Source organism: Triticum urartu, chromosome 3A, assembly GCF_056163025.1.
Source record: "Triticum urartu cultivar PI428250 chromosome 3A, HENAU_Tu73, whole genome shotgun sequence".
NCBI classification, from domain to species: Eukaryota; Viridiplantae; Streptophyta; class Magnoliopsida; order Poales; family Poaceae; genus Triticum; species Triticum urartu.
Window position 1 is genome coordinate 556,153,161 of NC_141875.1, and position 17,117 is coordinate 556,170,277.

The 17,117-nt window shown below is 50.5% G+C and overlaps 3 protein-coding genes across 3 annotated transcripts; all 3 read left to right on the forward strand.

Moving 5' to 3' along the window:
- Positions 1-1,765: 1,765 nt before the first annotated feature.
- On the forward strand, positions 1,766-4,060 carry LOC125545050 (uncharacterized). Its single transcript, XM_048708899.2, has 2 exons — positions 1,766-1,939; positions 3,156-4,060. Exon 2 carries the CDS (start codon positions 3,228-3,230, stop codon positions 3,768-3,770), a length of 543 nt encoding a protein of 180 aa, XP_048564856.1. The 5' UTR covers positions 1,766-1,939; positions 3,156-3,227; the 3' UTR covers positions 3,771-4,060.
- Positions 4,061-5,490: 1,430 nt separating this feature from the next.
- LOC125545051 (pentatricopeptide repeat-containing protein At1g33350) lies at positions 5,491-7,557 on the forward strand. The gene is made up of 2 exons (XM_048708900.2): positions 5,491-7,156; positions 7,349-7,557. The coding sequence occupies exon 1, from the start codon at positions 5,650-5,652 to the stop codon at positions 6,964-6,966; it is 1,317 nt and encodes a 438-aa protein (XP_048564857.1). The 5' UTR covers positions 5,491-5,649; the 3' UTR covers positions 6,967-7,156; positions 7,349-7,557.
- Positions 7,558-11,989: 4,432 nt separating this feature from the next.
- Positions 11,990-16,623, forward strand: LOC125548727 (nucleotide pyrophosphatase/phosphodiesterase-like). Its single transcript, XM_048712274.2, has 13 exons — positions 11,990-12,684; positions 12,928-13,015; positions 13,743-14,012; positions 14,104-14,212; positions 14,365-14,482; positions 14,635-14,767; positions 14,886-15,073; positions 15,211-15,397; positions 15,504-15,571; positions 15,691-15,793; positions 15,869-16,057; positions 16,192-16,272; positions 16,385-16,623. The coding sequence occupies exons 1-13, from the start codon at positions 12,374-12,376 to the stop codon at positions 16,445-16,447; spliced, it is 1,908 nt and encodes a 635-aa protein (XP_048568231.1). The 5' UTR covers positions 11,990-12,373; the 3' UTR covers positions 16,448-16,623.
- Positions 16,624-17,117: the final 494 nt, after the last annotated feature.

The window sequence follows — 17,117 nt, forward strand, 5'->3', positions numbered from 1 at the left end:
TTTCATCCACTTTAGAAATTGATGGCTTGAACTGGATGCAACCTCCAGTATTTGTGGCAACGGCGAGGAGGATGAATATCATGCAGTCATCTCATGCACCAGAAGTACAGCCTTGAGACATGAAATGTGGAAGAGTTGGATTCTACCAGCCGAGAACAAAATTTTGGTTCACGGGTGTTGATTGGTTGCAGGCACTGCTAAGTACGGAATCGGAGGACACTCGTGCCAGAATCTTGCTCTTACTATGGAGAAGTTGGCATCTACGAGACGATGTGGTCCGCAGAGAAGGCAAAGAATCTGTCAGTCAGTCAGTGTTGTTTCTGCGCAGGTACGATGAGGAGCTAAAGGATGCTGCAGATGTCTCTGAACATCTTAATGATAAACAGGTAGTACCCATTGTTGGTGCTCCTACTTGTTGTGCTAAACCCCAGACCAAACAGTGGAGCGCCCCTGATCAGGGCTTGGTCAAAATCAATACAGATGCCTCCTTCATCGCTGACTCTGGCAAGAGCACTGCAGGCGCGGTTGCGAGGGACCACAAAGGCTTGGTACTTTTTTCTCTCGACAAGATCCCGAAGGTGTGTGCATCGGTGGAAGAGGCCGAAGCAAGTGCAACACTGATTGGCCTGAAGACACTTGCGAGCCTATAAAGAGGACCCATTATCTTAGAGATGGATTGCAAAGTGATTGCAAGTGAGCTAGCGACAGGGGCTCCAAACAGATCACCATGCCACGACCTAATCAACGATATCAAAGATGCCCTGTCTGTATTTTTTGATTACAGAATCAGTGTGGTGGGGAGACTATGCAATTCTCTTGCACATGAGATGGCATCAAAGGCTAGAATAGATGGGGACACATACTTAGTTGCAGACGTACCAGAGATACTGCGATCCATGATGAGATCTGAATGTAACCCCCACTAGAGTAATGTGATTACTCTTTGTTCTAAAAAAAATTGATGGCACATTAGGTTGAACAACATCACATGTTGAAAAATTCATATCATTGTTACCAATAGCATTTGTTTGACTCGCTATTGACCGAAGAAGGTCAAGTGCTTCTTCATTGGCATTGTCCACAACGACAGATGATGTAGCACTACATAGTACATCATCCATAGCTGATTTTAGGACTTTAGGTGCCTTATCAATATGTGCCTTCTTAGGTTTCTTAGTAGTCGGTTCCTTAGCAAGTTTGTTAGCTTTCTTGGCGGCAGATTTCTTAGAAGGTTTGGTATGCACCTCAACTAGCAACTCCACTTCCCCTCCTCCCCCCGGTTATGGTCAAGCAAATGGCTTTTCAGTTGCTTAGTGCCAATCAATCTGCGTTCCTCATTAGCATCTTTGTCATAACCAAACGAATGCACCTCTTGCCATGGCCCCCATGGTATATATGTGCACGGATCATAGGCAAATTTGTTAAAAGTCAGCCCCTTTGATCTAATTTGCATTTCAATGTCCCGACGCTCTATTTGTTCCTCAGCGTCATCAACAAGGATGGCTCGATATGGAAGAACTCTGACGTTTAGGTTAAAATGAACAGGCTGCTTTGCCCTACTCGACGATGAAAAAATTCGAAGTTTTCGGTTAAGCTCGATATAGACGCTCCCTTGTTTTTTTTTTCCGTTGTCGGAGTGGTGACCTGACACAAACTACTGGGCCAGAGAACCAGCCCAACTACCAACCTTGCTAAGAAAATAATGAAAAGGAGAAGCCACAATCGAAGACGGGGCAGTCAATATATATCCCAGACCCCCTACAAAAAAAAAATCCCAGACTTCTGCCTGTCAAAAAGCCTTCCGGTCCAATCCCGTCGCAACTCGCCCCATATCTTCACCGCATAGCCGCCGCCGCCGCCGCCCTCTGATCTCCCCCTTCTCTCGTCGACGCGGCGAGTCTGCTTTGCGCCCATCCGAGGCGGAGGCCAACAGATCAAGGTATGCTCCCCCTCCCTACCCTCTTCTAGCAGATGTACGCTCGCATCTCTTCGTTCATTCTCCTTCCCTGTGCAACTCGCCGATACGATGGCGCTCAGGTCGCGTCGACTCGGCGATGGGTGTCGATTCGGCAAAAAAAGGTGTCTTTTTCTTGCCTATCGCTCTATATTAACGGCAGTGATACTCTAGTCGCCGGAGAGGGTGGCTGCTGTTTAGGTTAGGGTTCTGGTATGGAGCACAGGCGGGCTTAGGGATTTTTTTGGATCGCAGGATGTAGAAACGTGTGAATACGATAAACACGGGAATTTCACGGATTTGCTAGTGCAAAACAGAGGATTGCTGGTCACAGGAAAACTGCAAGATGATTGGAAAACAAAGGCTCTGTTCTTATTCCTAAAAAGAGGTTGGAGTGTTTGGTCAAATTCCTGTGGAATTGAGGCATATGAATCCAATCCATATGAATTTAGATAGCACCTGCCCTTTGAAGCAGAGTTAAACCATAGGGAAAAGTAAAGGATTGGAATCCCACAGAAATCCTATGAAATTCCTACAATCGCGCAGGGGTGAGCTGTAGACGTTTTAGTTGGGTGGAGGCCGCCGGGGAGGTGGGTATGTTGTTGAAGTATATGAAGGGGCTAACTCACCTAATAATTAAGAAATGCATATGGCTGAGTCTGCTGCTGCCGTGGCTGATGCTCTGGCCACTCTGACAATGTAAGCTGCCGTGGTCTGTTGTATGTACCTGATTTCGTTCCGTCTAGTTTAGTTCAGATCATGACTGACCCTCCCACATTAAAAGCTTACTTTGGTTATATTCATGGTTGATATGTTCAGAATGGTACTGGTTTCAGGCTTTTCATGAAAACCACTTGAACTGAGAACAAGTTGCAATCTATTGGATCACACAGTTTTGGGCTTAATCTGATACTCTGCGGGAACCATGTGGTCCATACTGTGTTGACGAGGGCTAAGCTAATGCTATCTGATACACTATAGCTGGCTTCATTTTAATAGGACCAGCTATTTCTCTTATATTTTGTGGTTGGGCGTGAACCTGCAGAGAATTTGTAGAATTATGTATACTCAGTCCTAGTATTATTGTTTGGTGATGGATCGCTCCTTTTAGAGAAGTGTAGAGATAATTTACAGTTTTTGTATCAATAAGATTCCATGTATATACAATATTTCTATATGTCAGAACTGTGTTTTTTTTCAGGATACACTACAGCATACTTTGAAGAGTTGTCCTGTGCCAAATCAAGAAAGAAGGCACCTTTTGCCTGGAATCATGGCACCATCAGCATCCACTGGTCAGAAAGTCAACCTGAAGGGGTACAAGACCCTACCCCATGCTATTCAGCTGGTAACGATGATGTCGGGGACGTCTTCAGCTTCAACATTGACGATTGGGGACCAGAACAAGAAGTTCAAGGTGAGCCGTGCTTTGACGTGGATGGTGGTTATCTGCATACCGGCTACTTTCATTGCCATCACATCAGGTTCGGCCTACAGGATGTATAACAAACCCATCTGGGCTGCCGGCTTCCCATCGAGGCTGCCAGTTGTCTTGATGTTGGGAGCTTACCTGGCAGTGGTGAACCTGGCGCTGGGGTACTTGACCCTCTACTTGCCACAGGCACCCTTCGCTGTGTGGAAAGCTCTGGATGATGTTGGTCTCAGGTTGATTGGCCTTGCCGTTATCTTAATCTCTGGCCCTGTTTTGTTGTCTGCCCAGGCGTGGCTGCACATCATCTGGGCTTGCCTTCTTGGCGTCCTCATTGCTGCCATCCTTGCCTTCTGTGTCTGTCTTGCTCGGACGTACAGCAAGTAGCCTCTTGCTACCATGGCTTAGATGCCGCCTTTTAGGCCCGTACGTGCAGTACGGGCCTGTCCTCGTAAACTAGCTAGCGGCTTAGATGCCGCCTTAGACCCGTACGGGCAGTAGCGGCTTAGATGCCTTCTTAGACCCGTATATGGGGCAGTACGGGTCTGTCTTTGTGAACTATACTAGCTGTCGTTTGCTAGTAGGATAATAATGTCGTCTCTTCAAGGTGAAGTCACTCTGTAAACAGTCTGCTGCTCGTGTGTTATTAATTATTATTATTATTGTCTTTTTTGTTACCTTTAGCAAAAAAAACTGTGTGCAATTGTGACTCTGTTTAAAAGTAAAGACTTTTTGCCAGTACAGGTTACATTTAGAATTTTGAAACAGAGGGCCCAGTGCCATTATGACAAAACGTCCGCTGTCGTGTTCATTTGTCATAGTGGGAAGTAGTCTATACTAAGCGTCAGCGCGCTTCGCTGCGCCGCTCCATGAGGGTCCAACATTGCATGTTCTTTTTTTGAACATTTTGAGGCCTTTTTTACTACTGTATATGATTAGTTCCAAGTTACAGCTGGAACGAAGCATAGATAATCAGGTGCAAGTTACAGCTCATGGTCGTGGAACTACAATATACGGAGAAAAAAATGCAGCAAATTTAGGAGTAAAATCCACTTGCGGTATGACAATATACATTTTATCCTGCTACTCCAATATCAAATGAGTATTTCTGAGAAGTTGACGTAAAATCGGTGCAATTTAAAGTAAAATTCAGACTGTACAATATCAAGAAGATCGTTGCCTTCATTTGGCCCAGGAAAGGTTTGAGAAGATTCGGTCAAGTCTACAATCAAAAGAGGAGAAAAATTGACGAAGACCTTACTTCCTCAATCTCTTGCACCAAGCACTAATCCTAGATTGTCGCCTACCCCTAACATCAACAGAATTGTTACAAACATAGGTCACAAAAATTGTCTTGTCCATATTTCAAATTCATCTCTTTAGCAACATCACACCATCTCTGTACTGCACTCACTATCACTATCAACAAGCCGGGCTCATTCTTGACCGGTTGATGACTTTGTTAATTCAAAGTAGGGCTCATTGCGAGCCTTCGTTCTAAAAACTATCACTAGAAACAACTATAATAGGCACCTTGTCTCTTGAAGACATACAATGAATATTTGAAGCGTGAAATTAATCAATGGGGGCAAAAGCATACTATGCACTAAATAAGAATTAGAATATAGATAAAGCTTAAGAATGTCATTCATAGATTATCTTAGAAGCATAAAAAAATTGACAAATAAAGAATGATATCCCATTATACACAATTGTGTGTATGCCTCTTGTGTACCATCATGTTGACAAACTACAAACTTTCAGTTATTTGGAATCACATTATTCATCAGAGTAAAAGAAAAGAGATTTCTCTTCGTTCTCAAAGATCAATCGCTTCAATCTACGAAGAGGAATCTCCCAGGTTCGAGATTTAACTAGTTTTTTTTAGACAAGTACTTCTCAAGTAGTGATTTCGGATAAATAGTACTCCTTCCGTTTCAAAATTCTCATCTTCAATTTGTCTAGATACAAATATATTTTTAATACTAAAATGTTACTTGATACATCCGTATTAGACAAATACAAAAATTTTGGGAACGGAGTAGCACCCCATCGACGATCTTCTTAAAGAGCCCATGAAAGAATCGAGCAGGCTTTCAGCAGTACAGCCTGCTTCACTACGTGGTCCGATGCAGCCCAACTTGCTCGACCGAGCCAACGCCTCGCCGAAGCAGGAAGTTTCACGGTCCAGCAGTCCCGCCCCAATTCCAAACCGAAGCGGCCGCGCCGGCGTCGCGCCGCTCACGACGCCGGACCCCTACTCGCCATGTCCCTTCCTCACCACCTCGCCGCCGGCGAACTCCTCACCGCCCTCCGCGGCGCCTCTTGCGGCTCCTCGGCCCTCCGATTGTACTCCCTCCTCCGCATCCACCTCCCCCCCTCAGACCCCTCCTTGGCTGGGCGCGCCGCCGTCTTCGCCCTCAAGCCCCTCTCCGCCGCCGGCTCCCTCCCTCTCCTCTCCCACTTCCACGCGCACCTCATCAGGTCCAACCTCCTCGCCTACCCCCAGGTCGCCTCATCGCTCCTTCGTTCCTATTCACTCCTCTCCCCTGCGGTCGCCCACCACCTGTTCGATCAAATGCCCCCTGCCACTTCCAACCTGTTTGTTGTCAACGTAATGCTTTCGTCCCTGTGCCGTTCCTCTGACCTCGCCTCCGCACGTCTATTCTTTGACGACATCCCCGACAAGGACATCGTCTCTTGGTCGACCATGCTCGCTTGCTATTTGTCCAATAAGAGCGTAGCTGATGGCCTTGCCTTCTTCCGCACAATGACATTCACCACCACACTTGCTCCAGATTATGTAATGCTTGTCACCGTCCTCACAGGCTGTGCGGCGGCTGGCTTGCTGCAGCCGTTCTGCAGATCCATTCACGGGTATATTGTGCGGCGCCAGGCAGTCAGTATGCACTTTGGGACATCGCTTATTGATTGCTATGCGAAGATTGGCCGTCTCGATTATGCTTCCCGTGTCTTTGCGCGGGTGCCCTCCAGGAATGTGATGCACTGGACTGCAATGATTTGTGGGATGGCTATGCATCTGCATTATGACGAGGCTATCCAGCTGTTTGAGGAGATGCGCCGGCAAGGAGTGCGACCGAATGAGATGACATTCACTGCCGTGCTCAGTGTATGCGGGCATGCTGGACTGGTGGAGCAAGGGAGAGAGTTCTTTAAACTTATGGTTGAGGAATATGACCTTGAGCCAACTATACATCACTACGGGTGCATGGTTGATATCTTTGCAAAGGCAGGTCAGTTGGAAGATGCTTATGATGTTATCAAGACCATGAGAGTGGAGCCAAATATCATCATCTGGACTTCGTTGCTAGCGGCTTGCAAGAGGCTTAAGAATTTTGACATTGCAATGGAGGGACTAGAGAAAGTATTGGCAATGGAGATATCTGATGAAAATGCTGGATTATATACTCTTATGTCTGACCTGTATGCCATGGGTGGGCGGTGGGATGATGTGTTGAAGGTTAGGAGATTGATGGAGGAACATAATGTGCGGAACAACAGAGGGTCGAGCTCCATTAAGGCGGGCAAACCACCTGGCTTGATTGTTCCTGCCGTCAGTTGATCTTTTGCTCGGTTCAACGTCTGCAAAGTTTTGGGTTGAATTGTTGGATGATACTCTTTTTGTTAGACTTGCCACAGATGTATTCAGCGGATAGTTCCACACGTTGGTTGATGAAATCCAGCTGGGCCTTGTGGGAATGAGCGGAATGAATACAAATTTCCGGTCTAATCTCCTGCAATATTGTGTTGAGGTAAATCAGAGTAAATCATCGCTATTTGGATTTAGTCTGATTGGGATTATGAGTTGAGATATTATAAGAATTATTTGGTTGACACAGTCGATTCACACGAATATGTGATCATCTGTTATGAGCAAACCAAACTCAGCATTGGATATCCTTGTGGTCATGTACTGATTTTCATCTTCTTCATTGTGTCCATAGGACTGGAGATAAGAGATAAAGATTTCTTGGAGTACCTTGCTGCTTATGGCTTCATGAGCTCCTTTCTTGCCATTTTGGCCGTTCAGAGAGGACTGAATGCAGACTAACAGTGGGGTGTCGGGACAGCGACCGAAAAAGCCATTTGATCCTATGATAGTATTTGTCAGGCGGTTTGTTGCTAACAATGTGCAGCCCTAAGTGTTTCAAATAAACTCTGCAACGTTGGGTCCTGGCAGCATTGTTGATCATCTGTTCTCTTGCCCAACGGCATGGCAGGTGAAACCTTTGCAGTGCATAGCATACATAGGTAGTCCTGGTGTGTCCTGTTAAAACTCTTTCAGGCCAACTCCACCGCGCGACCCTAAACGGACGTCCGTTTTGTCCGGTTTTTGTCCCTTTGGGTAGGGATTTGGGGTCGTGTCCGGGCCTGTCCTGGGATGCGGTGGCCGTGCGCCCAGCGCGCGGTCGCATCCTTTTGCCCCATCCTGTCCGCGTCTATTTAAAAAAAAAGGGACGTTTCAAATGCCAAGCCCCAGTTCACGACCTGAGTTCATCACGCCGGCAACAAAGCCAGCGGCCTACACGACCATCGCCGGTAACACAGCCAGCGGCCGGCAACACAGCCAGCCTCCAAAATGAATAGTTGTCCTCGCCGGCAACACAGCCAGCGGCCGGCAACACAGTCAGCCTCCAAAATGAATGTTTTTTCGCCGGCACACTGCCAGCGGCCCAGCGGGCGGGCGGCACCCATGCCAGCCTCCAAAAAGAACGACCACGCCGATCGGACGACCTAGTTCAGGCCTTCGGCGTCGAGCATCTCCTTCTGCTTGGCCTCGAACCAGGCCCTCGTCTTGTCGGTCATCTTCGACAAGTCCATGCTCATGATCGCAAGGGCCACCTCCTTCGCTTTGGTGGCGGCATTGGTGGCCTCGATGTCGAGCTGCCTCTGCCTGGCCTTGACGTTGTCGGCCTCGATGTCGAGCTGCCTTTGCCGGGCGGCCTCTTCCATGTCGAGCTGCCTTTGCCGGGCCGCCTGCTCCATGTCTATCTTCCTCTTCTTGGCCGCCTCCTCCATCTCAAGCTTCTGTCGTTGGAGGTCTAGGTATTGCTTCATTTGCTCGTCCTTGCTTTGCCGCTTCTTCTCGTCCCTCACATCCTTATGTGACATCATGCCATGCAAAGTCTCATGCAAGGCCATGGATGAAGTGTCACGTATGTCGTCCACCTTTGAGTTGGTCTTGCCCCTCGGCCTTTTCAACGCCTCGCCATCCCCACCTCCGGCGAACTTGGCCGTCTTCTTGCCTCTCTTTCTTTGAAGTTCACGGTATTGATCCTTGAACTTAGGGCAATTGTTGATGATCGTCCAACAATGCGTAAGAGTGAATGGCTTGTCATTGTGCCGGGCCTTGAATGCCTCCAAAGATTGAAATGCCTACACCACATGATCAACAACAAGTGAACATGTAAACATATACACGGCCGAAGTCTCATGGCCGTAGCAAGGGCTGGAAAGAGAAGAGCATATCATGTCTCCAACGCCGAGACCACTCACGGGCCGTGCTTCAACGCTCTCAAATGCGGCACAATACTTGTTGCACTCTTGTTGGATGAACAACCATCTTTTTTTAATCGAACCGATGCCACGGTTGCTTGTAATTTGGTAGGGCTCAAACATCTTCCTTTCATGGAATGTTTTGTGGACTCTTGTCCAAAAAACAATGCCCTTTTGTTGCGCGCCGGTCTTTGGATCTTGGCTAATCTCCATCCAACATTGGCAAATCAATTTGTCCTCATCTTGTGTATATGAACCGGTGCGAATGCTCTTCCGCTTCTTTTGTGCTTCCGCTCTTTGGGTGAGCTCGTCTATGAACAATGGAGTGCCACTAATATCAACATCATTGGCTTCATCTTCATCTTCACCTTCGACATAGATGTCATCGTCTTCATGCCACGAATCACCATGGTCGTAGTCAGCACGGTCGTCAGCCTCTTCATCGGGCACGTACTGGGCGCGGCCATCCTGACTTTGGGTCTCATCGGGGTCGTAGGCACGGCCATGCCCACCCTGGAAGATCACGTCCTCCATGTACTAGTTGTAGAAGGGGTCGTCCACCGTCGGCGTTGAGGTTGGCATTTCGTCAAACAACACGCGGGGGCCCGGCATGGTGCCCGTGAACGGTGCACGCGCCTGCTTTCTTTGCATCTCGACGGAAGGCCGCCCGCCATTGCTGGACCCAGGCATCACGTTGAGGTCGATGACGGCCGCGGGGCGTGGTGTGGACAGCGCGAACAAGCCCACGTCCGGCGACGCCGAGAAACGGGTCTGGCCGCCGTGCCTGGGTGGAGGAAAGCCGGGCGACATGGGCGCGGCGCGCGACGTCGGCGACTGGCAGTGCGTAGGCCGGGCGACCGACGAGCCTGCGCTCGCCGGGCCGACGGCCGCTGCATGGAACCCCGCCGGACGGCCCATGCCAAGCATGAGGATGGCGTGCGCTTTGTTGACGAGGTCCTCCTTCTCGTCGGCAGCGGCCTTGCGCCGCGCGGCCTCCGGCTCCTCGTGCTGGGCGGCGAACTTGGCCGCGGCGACATTCATCTTGACGGCCGCTCTCCGTTCCCTCCTCTTCAACGATTCCGCGTCCAACTTGGCGATCTCCTCTGGCGTGTACTCCGACCGCGGCTTCCTTGGCGCCTTCTTCAGCTTTGCGGTCGGGTCGACGGCCAGGCCGCCGGAACTCGGTGGGGCGTCGGCCATGTACGGGGGAGAGAGGGGGGGCGGCGGGAGGGACGTGGGAGGGTTTGGGGGAAATGGCGCCAAATGACCGTCGGGGGGTTTTTGGTTTCTCCCACCGACAGGCAGGCCAGGGGAGGACAAGCGCACGCGTCCCGCCCGTCCTCGCGCTGTCCGTTTCACCCCAAAACCGGCGCAAGTTTAGACCGGAGATGGGTCAAAAGCGGACACAAAGCGGACAAAAATTCGTTTACTCCCGCGCGCTGGGCCGCTTTTTTTGTCCCTTTTACCCCAAACGGACGGGGCCAGACAGGATAGGGTCGCGCGGTGGAGTTGGCCTCACAACTTGTTGTATTCCAGTGAGAAACTGTGCTCTGATGTAAAGAGACATTCTATGCAAAAGAAGAGAATATTTTCCCATGCCCAGACTTCCGATTTCCATTGCCTTTGCCTCGGTACACGCTGATCAATGATTAGTTTGCTTTACGGGAAAGCGTCTGAACCATTTGAATCTTCACCTCATAGTACATACTTACATACACATACGGCTTGCACTATGGCGTGACGCCCTAGTCTTTGCTGCGGCCCGGCTGACGCGTGAGCGGGACAGTTGACAAGAACCGAAGGAAAACCTTCACGCCAAGTGACACTTTAATCTTGATTTTACCAGCTGCCTGAAAGTTCCCAGCATCAGAGCATCTCTAATAGACCCTGCATAACACCGACCCGCAAAACGCGTTTGCAGTCTGCAGAAGAACGGCTTTTTGGGCCGACGCGGGCGAGGGCAGAGTCAGACCCCGCAAACGGATCCGGAAAAAGGATATTCACAGTAGATGCTCTTTTACGGGTCGGCTACACGGGTCTGTTCGGGCGCCGCCACTTGGACCCGCAAACTGAAAACCCCCAATTGAGCGAATTAGACAACAATTCCAATAAATGAGTTCAAATTCAAACAATAAAACATAGTTGGCGCACAATTCCTTCACTTCATCTTCACCACCGTGATCATCTACGCCACCCTCCGTTTCATTGTAATCGAAATCAGCGAACGGGGCCCTATCGATGTCGACGGCGTTGGTGTCCAACAAGTTCACGAACTCGGCTGTGGCATTGTTCGAACCACCGTTACATTGAGCGGCATCGCCGGGGAACATCTCGTCGGAACGGGGGGAGTGGACGAAGGCGTCGACCTTGTAGCAATCCTCTTTCGCTTCACGCCCGAAACCTTGCTCAACTTCTCCGTCGGCGGCGCCCGGCGCGCGTGCCTTTCCGGCGGGGCCAGCCGGATTGCCACCCTGCACGACAACGTTGCCTGCCGCTTGCGGGCAGGCGCGTTGGGGCCTTGGGCGACGGCGGGGGCGACATGGCCGGCGACGAGATCCGCGGGGATTGCGCCTGCGCGACCTCCACAGGGATGGGGGACTCCTGGGAGGCTTCCATGACGGCGAGGTACGGTGGGGAAGATGGACCGGAGCTCGCGGTGGCGGGGCAACGACATCCGAGGAGGGGGGGGGGGAACGGCCGCGCGGAAATTTCCCTCGCGCCAAACCTCACTACGGATAGGGGCGAGCTCGAGTCAGCCTCCCACCCCGTGAATCTAAAGGTCGAGGCCGAACTTTTGCCGCGCCCCGTATATATTTTTACAGGTCAGACGTGTTTGCGGGGTTTGTTCGGGCGGAATTTTCCACGCCGATCTGAATTTTGATGGTTATTTTACGGGTCGTGGCTTTTTACGAGATCTGCTGCTAGAGATGCTCTCACCAGAAGGCCGAAGTATCTTGGAGATCATCAGGGCAATTTGTACCGTCCCGCGCGCTCCAGGAGCATATACCGTGCTTCCTGAAAGTCCCGTGTCCGCTGCGCTCCACAGCTCTCGCTGTCAGCCAGACGTCGCCATAACGGTGGCCATTCGGCCCAAGCGACAGCGGTCGGGTCTCGATCGGAAGCCTGGCGATCGCGGACAAACAATCGAAAGCGCTCGGCTTGGCTGCCCCCGCCCGTTCCCTCCCCGCCGCGGCGTGCGTGCGCGCAGGCGTGCCGCTATAGCTTCCTCCTCCTCCCGCCCCGGTCGCTTTCGGGGACGACGCTGCTGCGCTGATATCCCAATGCCCCCGCCCTCTTCGTTCTCGTCCCCACAGCGCTCGTGTTGGTGTGTCCTCCTCCATTCCCCACCGCCATTGTACGTCGCCAGTATAAGCTGCAGGCTCCGTCCGTGCACTTTGCGCGCCGCGTAGAGCGTATCACTCACTCACTGTACGTACGCGGGGAGGGGGCGCGCGCCGGAGCGGTTCCGGGCGATGGGTTTCGCTCCTTGCGGGCGTGCTGGTTTCCTCCTTGTGCTTCTCGGCCTCTGTGCGGCGGCCGGCTCGTGCTCGGCGCAGCTCCCGCCGCCGGAGATGCTGCACGAGAGCTTCGCGGGGAAGTCCGAGTTCAGGACGGTCAACCGGAGGCCGCTGGAGTCGTGCCTGAACCCGAGCCCGTACCTGTCCATCAATGTCACCACCGCCGGCCCGCTGCCCGACGAGGCGTTCGTCAACGTCACCGTCGGCGGCGTCTTCAGGCCCCGCGGCTCGCACTGGGTCGCCATGATCACGCCTTCAAACTCCAGGTACGCACGCACAACTCTAGAGAAGAGAGGAACATTCCTCTGCTGTTTTTTCTTTCAAACTTACATCAACTGATGTGATGTTTTGGTTTATCCTCCTGCATATCTAAGCTTGGAAAAAAAATGTGATTTGATTCGTTTTCAAGGACGTACGTACGTAGTGTTCACGATCGTTTTGCCTTTTGATGATGGACCTGCATGTGAATCATTTACTAACAATAGTCTCTGTGCATGCCGCGGGCGCAGCGTTTCCGGGTGTCCACTGAGCGGCGTGAACTATTTCGAGACCGGCGACACGGCGAAGCTCCCTCTCCTGTGCCACTACCCTGTGAAGGTGAGAACCTTTTGCCTTTCGCCTGCACTACTTGCCAGCTGACCGTTAGCTACCGCTTCGCCACAGTAGAATCTAGTAGTAGTTGCCACAGAGACGATCGATCCTCTCGCGTACGCTTTCATGTTTTAGCGGTAGCCATCAGTACGTACGTACATGCACTCGATATATTTCGTACTAGCACGGCATGTCGTCACGTGAACAACTCCGATCCTGTACACCATTGCTCAAGTTAATTTCCCGCCCTCCGTTAAGAGGTTGTTGTGTTTACACAAAGGCAGTGCTATGATTCGTTACACGGTCCAGTCATGTGCGTACGTTAGCCTCGCCGGAAGTGGCCATCCTTGAAGCATGCCGAGCTCTCAAGCGTGCTACGCCGGCTATATCCGTATGGGCGCACATGAACGCACGGCGTGTGCTGTTGCATGGATGAGAGCATGACGTGAACCTCCTTTTGGAAAGAGAAAAACCGGATCATATATGCATGGGGCGCCGCTAGCGTAAAGATATGAACAAGAGTTATTCTCTCGGACCTTCGTTTTTTCTTTCCTTTTTTTTGAAGAAAAATGAAAGCGAATGTTGGCCCACGAGCAATTGTCAAGCCCTGCTTAGAGGGCTGTGGTAGATAATAAGTACTTCCTCAGTAAAGATATATAAGATTACCTCAAAAAAAAAGTAAAGATATATAAGAGCGTTTAGAACACACTTGTCACGACGAACCTGGATGCAGGCCCAGCGGGTGAAGAGCGACCCGGGCTACCTCGGGTGCAAGAAGGCGGCGTGCCAGAAGCGGGACGCGTCGGGCGGCTGCCAGGTCCGGACGTGCGGCGCCACGCTGACGTTCCACGTCGTCAACTTCCGCACGGACGTGGAGTTCGTCTTCTTCGCCGGCGGGTTCCAGACGCCGTGCCTCCTCAAGCGCTCCGGCGTCCTCCGCTTCGCCAACCCGGCCAAGCCGCTCAACGGCCACCTCTCCAGCACCGACTCCTCCGCCACCTCGGTACGTACGTAGGTGATCGAGCACCCACCTCGACGCCGAGCATTTATTCATCTGCAGTGATTTTTTCCATGGTCCTGGTTTGTGCTACCAGATGAAGATCACGTGGGTGAGCGGCGACGGGAGGCCGCAGCAGGTTCAGTACGCAGGGGGCAGGGCGGCTGCCTCCGTCGCCACGACCTTCACGCAGAAGGACATGTGCAGTGAGTGGTCGAATGCTTGTCGATCATACCAAGATTATACGTAGTACATTGTACTCCGTACATCTCAAAAGAAAAAGAAATGATTATACTGTACATTGTACAAGGAAGAGTTGACCTTCAGTTGCCACTCGGCCCTGCCTGTATGCGTGCAGGTGCGCCCCTGTTGCCGAGCCCGGCCAAGGATTTCGGGTGGCACGACCCCGGCTACATCCATTCGGCCGTCATGACCGGCCTCCAGCCTTCTCAGTCCTATGCCTATCGCTATGGAAGGTGAAGTTCTTACCATTACTACAATACCGTGCTTGTCTGGGGCTATTTTGTTTTCCTATCCAGTAAAATCGAAGGCAAAGCAGTGCAGTGCTGATTAAGATGCTTCATGGATAATCGGGAGTCGATTGGTAATATATATTTTGTGTGTGCAGTGATTCTGTGGGTTGGAGTGACACTGTCAAGTTTAGAACCCCTCCAGCTGCAGGGTCGGACGAGACGTCCTTTGTGGTCTATGGCGACATGGGGAAGGCTCCACTAGACCCGTCGGTGGAACACTATATTCAGGTACCAAAATCGAAAACGTCTTATATTTAGGAACGGATATACTACGTTTCTATGTGAGATGATGCATCGTCCTTTCCGATGCTAATGCCCGTCTCGTCGTCACAACGTCGATCTGCAGCCGGGATCGATCGCTGTGACCAAAGCAGTCGCCAAAGAGATGCAGACCGGGAAGGTCGACTCCATCTTCCACATCGGAGACATCAGCTACGCCACGGGGTTTCTGGTGGAGTGGGACTTCTTCCTCCACCTCATCAGGCCGCTCGCTTCTCAGGTCTCCTACATGACCGCCATCGGCAACCACGAGAGGTGACTGATTTCTGAACCCAGAACGCCAACCTCGCGCTCATCGCCGCCAATCAGCCTCGAGCTAGCAATGGCCGCCGGATAGCAACATCCTCAGTACCATGAGCTGATGAAGGAAATGGCGTGTTTCTCTTTTCCAGGGATTATGCAGGGTCTGGGTCTGTGTACGAGACACCGGACTCCGGCGGAGAATGCGGCGTCGCGTACGAGACCTACTTCCCCATGCCCGCTGCCGGCAAGGACAAGCCGTGGTATTCCATCGAGCAAGGCAGCGTCCACTTCATCGTCATGTCCACGGAGCATTCCTGGTCACACAAGTCGGAGCAAGTACGTTCTTTTTACCAGCAGACAGCAGTCGTGCGTTCCTATTTCAGACTTTGCAGCTGTTTGCATGCTGACGTTTCTATGCAACGTCGACGCCTTGTGTGAATAGTATAACTGGATGGAGAAGGATTTGTCGTCGGTCGATCGATCCAGGACTCCATGGGTGATCTTCATCGGGTGAGTTCTTAAAATCGAAACCAAAAAAGTTGTCCTTTTCTTTTCTGAACCAAGTGACTTGTTCTTGTCTTGCTGTCGTGTCTGCAAGTAAACACCTTGCATTTTGATGACCAATGCAGGCATAGACCAATGTACTCATCGAATGTGGGTATAATTCCCATAATTCCCAGCGTGGACCCGAACTTTGTTGCCTCTGTGGAGCCACTCTTGCTCAGGAACAGGGTAGAAGAAGATCACACTGCAACGCATCATATTCAGTATGCAAGAAGCTGTTTGCTTGACATATTTTGGTAACAGGTGGATTTGGTTTTCTTCGGCCATGTGCACAACTACGAGAGGACCTGCGCGGTGTACAATGGCAAGTGCAGAGGCATGCCGAGGAAGGATGCAAATGGGATCGACACCTACGATAATAGCAACTACACTGCGCCAGTCCATGCCATCGTTGGAGCAGGAGGGTTCAGCTTGGACGACTTCTCTCTGTTTGTAAGAGCTCAAACAACGAAATTTTAACAGTGGATTGTAGGACGTCGGAAATGATTGGAAATTCATAATCTTGCATTAGTACCTGATATGTATGGTCCTCTGACAACCTCTTGTTGATGTCGTCCATATTTCAGCCGCAGAGCTGGAGCGTGTCGAGGATTTCAGAGTTCGGTTATGCCAGGGTGCACGCCACAAGGACCAGTGTATTGGTTCAGGTAAGCTTCACCTTCCTTTCTTTCTTCTCTTGGGAAGTTTTACATACGAAGTTTACAATTGAGGCTCAGTTTCCTCGACAAAAAACAACACCTGATGCTCTGTTTTCTTCAGTTTGTAAGCTCAGGCACGATGGAGATCCGGGACCAGTTTAGAATTGTGAAGGGAGGCAGATGATCCAAGTGCAGTTACAGGCTACGGCTCGAGGCAGATATGAAGGGAATATATAACTGGTTTTCTCTCACTTGTGATGTACTGTAAATACTGATGACAGACGAACGCTGAATTGCAATTAACACGTCACTGTATAGCTGTGTACGGTTACTGTAAGATTTATATATCAAAATGTCTTCCTTTCTGCTCAAATATGAAATCTTATCAACCAAGATAGATTGCGAGTGGATGGCACAAGTTTGTGGATATAAAACTGCCCAGTGAAATATTTCTCACATATTCGATTCCCAAAACAATAAGTATAGCACCCTTCCTCTCATTGAACTTGCATGGTTTATGTAGAATAAGATGCATGCATGACCACTAATTCCCTCTCTTTTATCTCTATGAATTAAATGTGGCATGAGACTCAAAACACTTTAACTCAACTGTACTTAAAGTGAGCCTAATACTCCTATAATGGAAATCAGAATTTTTTCAAATGAGCCTTTTAAACCGGAAAGGAGGGAGTATGATTGTGCTGTAGTTAGCATCACAGATTTTTGCAGGCATTTATGTGCATTGTATATTTCTGACGCTACACAATTTTTTTTTACCGAATTAGGGCATGTCCAACGCCATCCATCAAAATGCAGACCGGTCCGGATGTTCGAATTCTTACAAACCAGAAGCA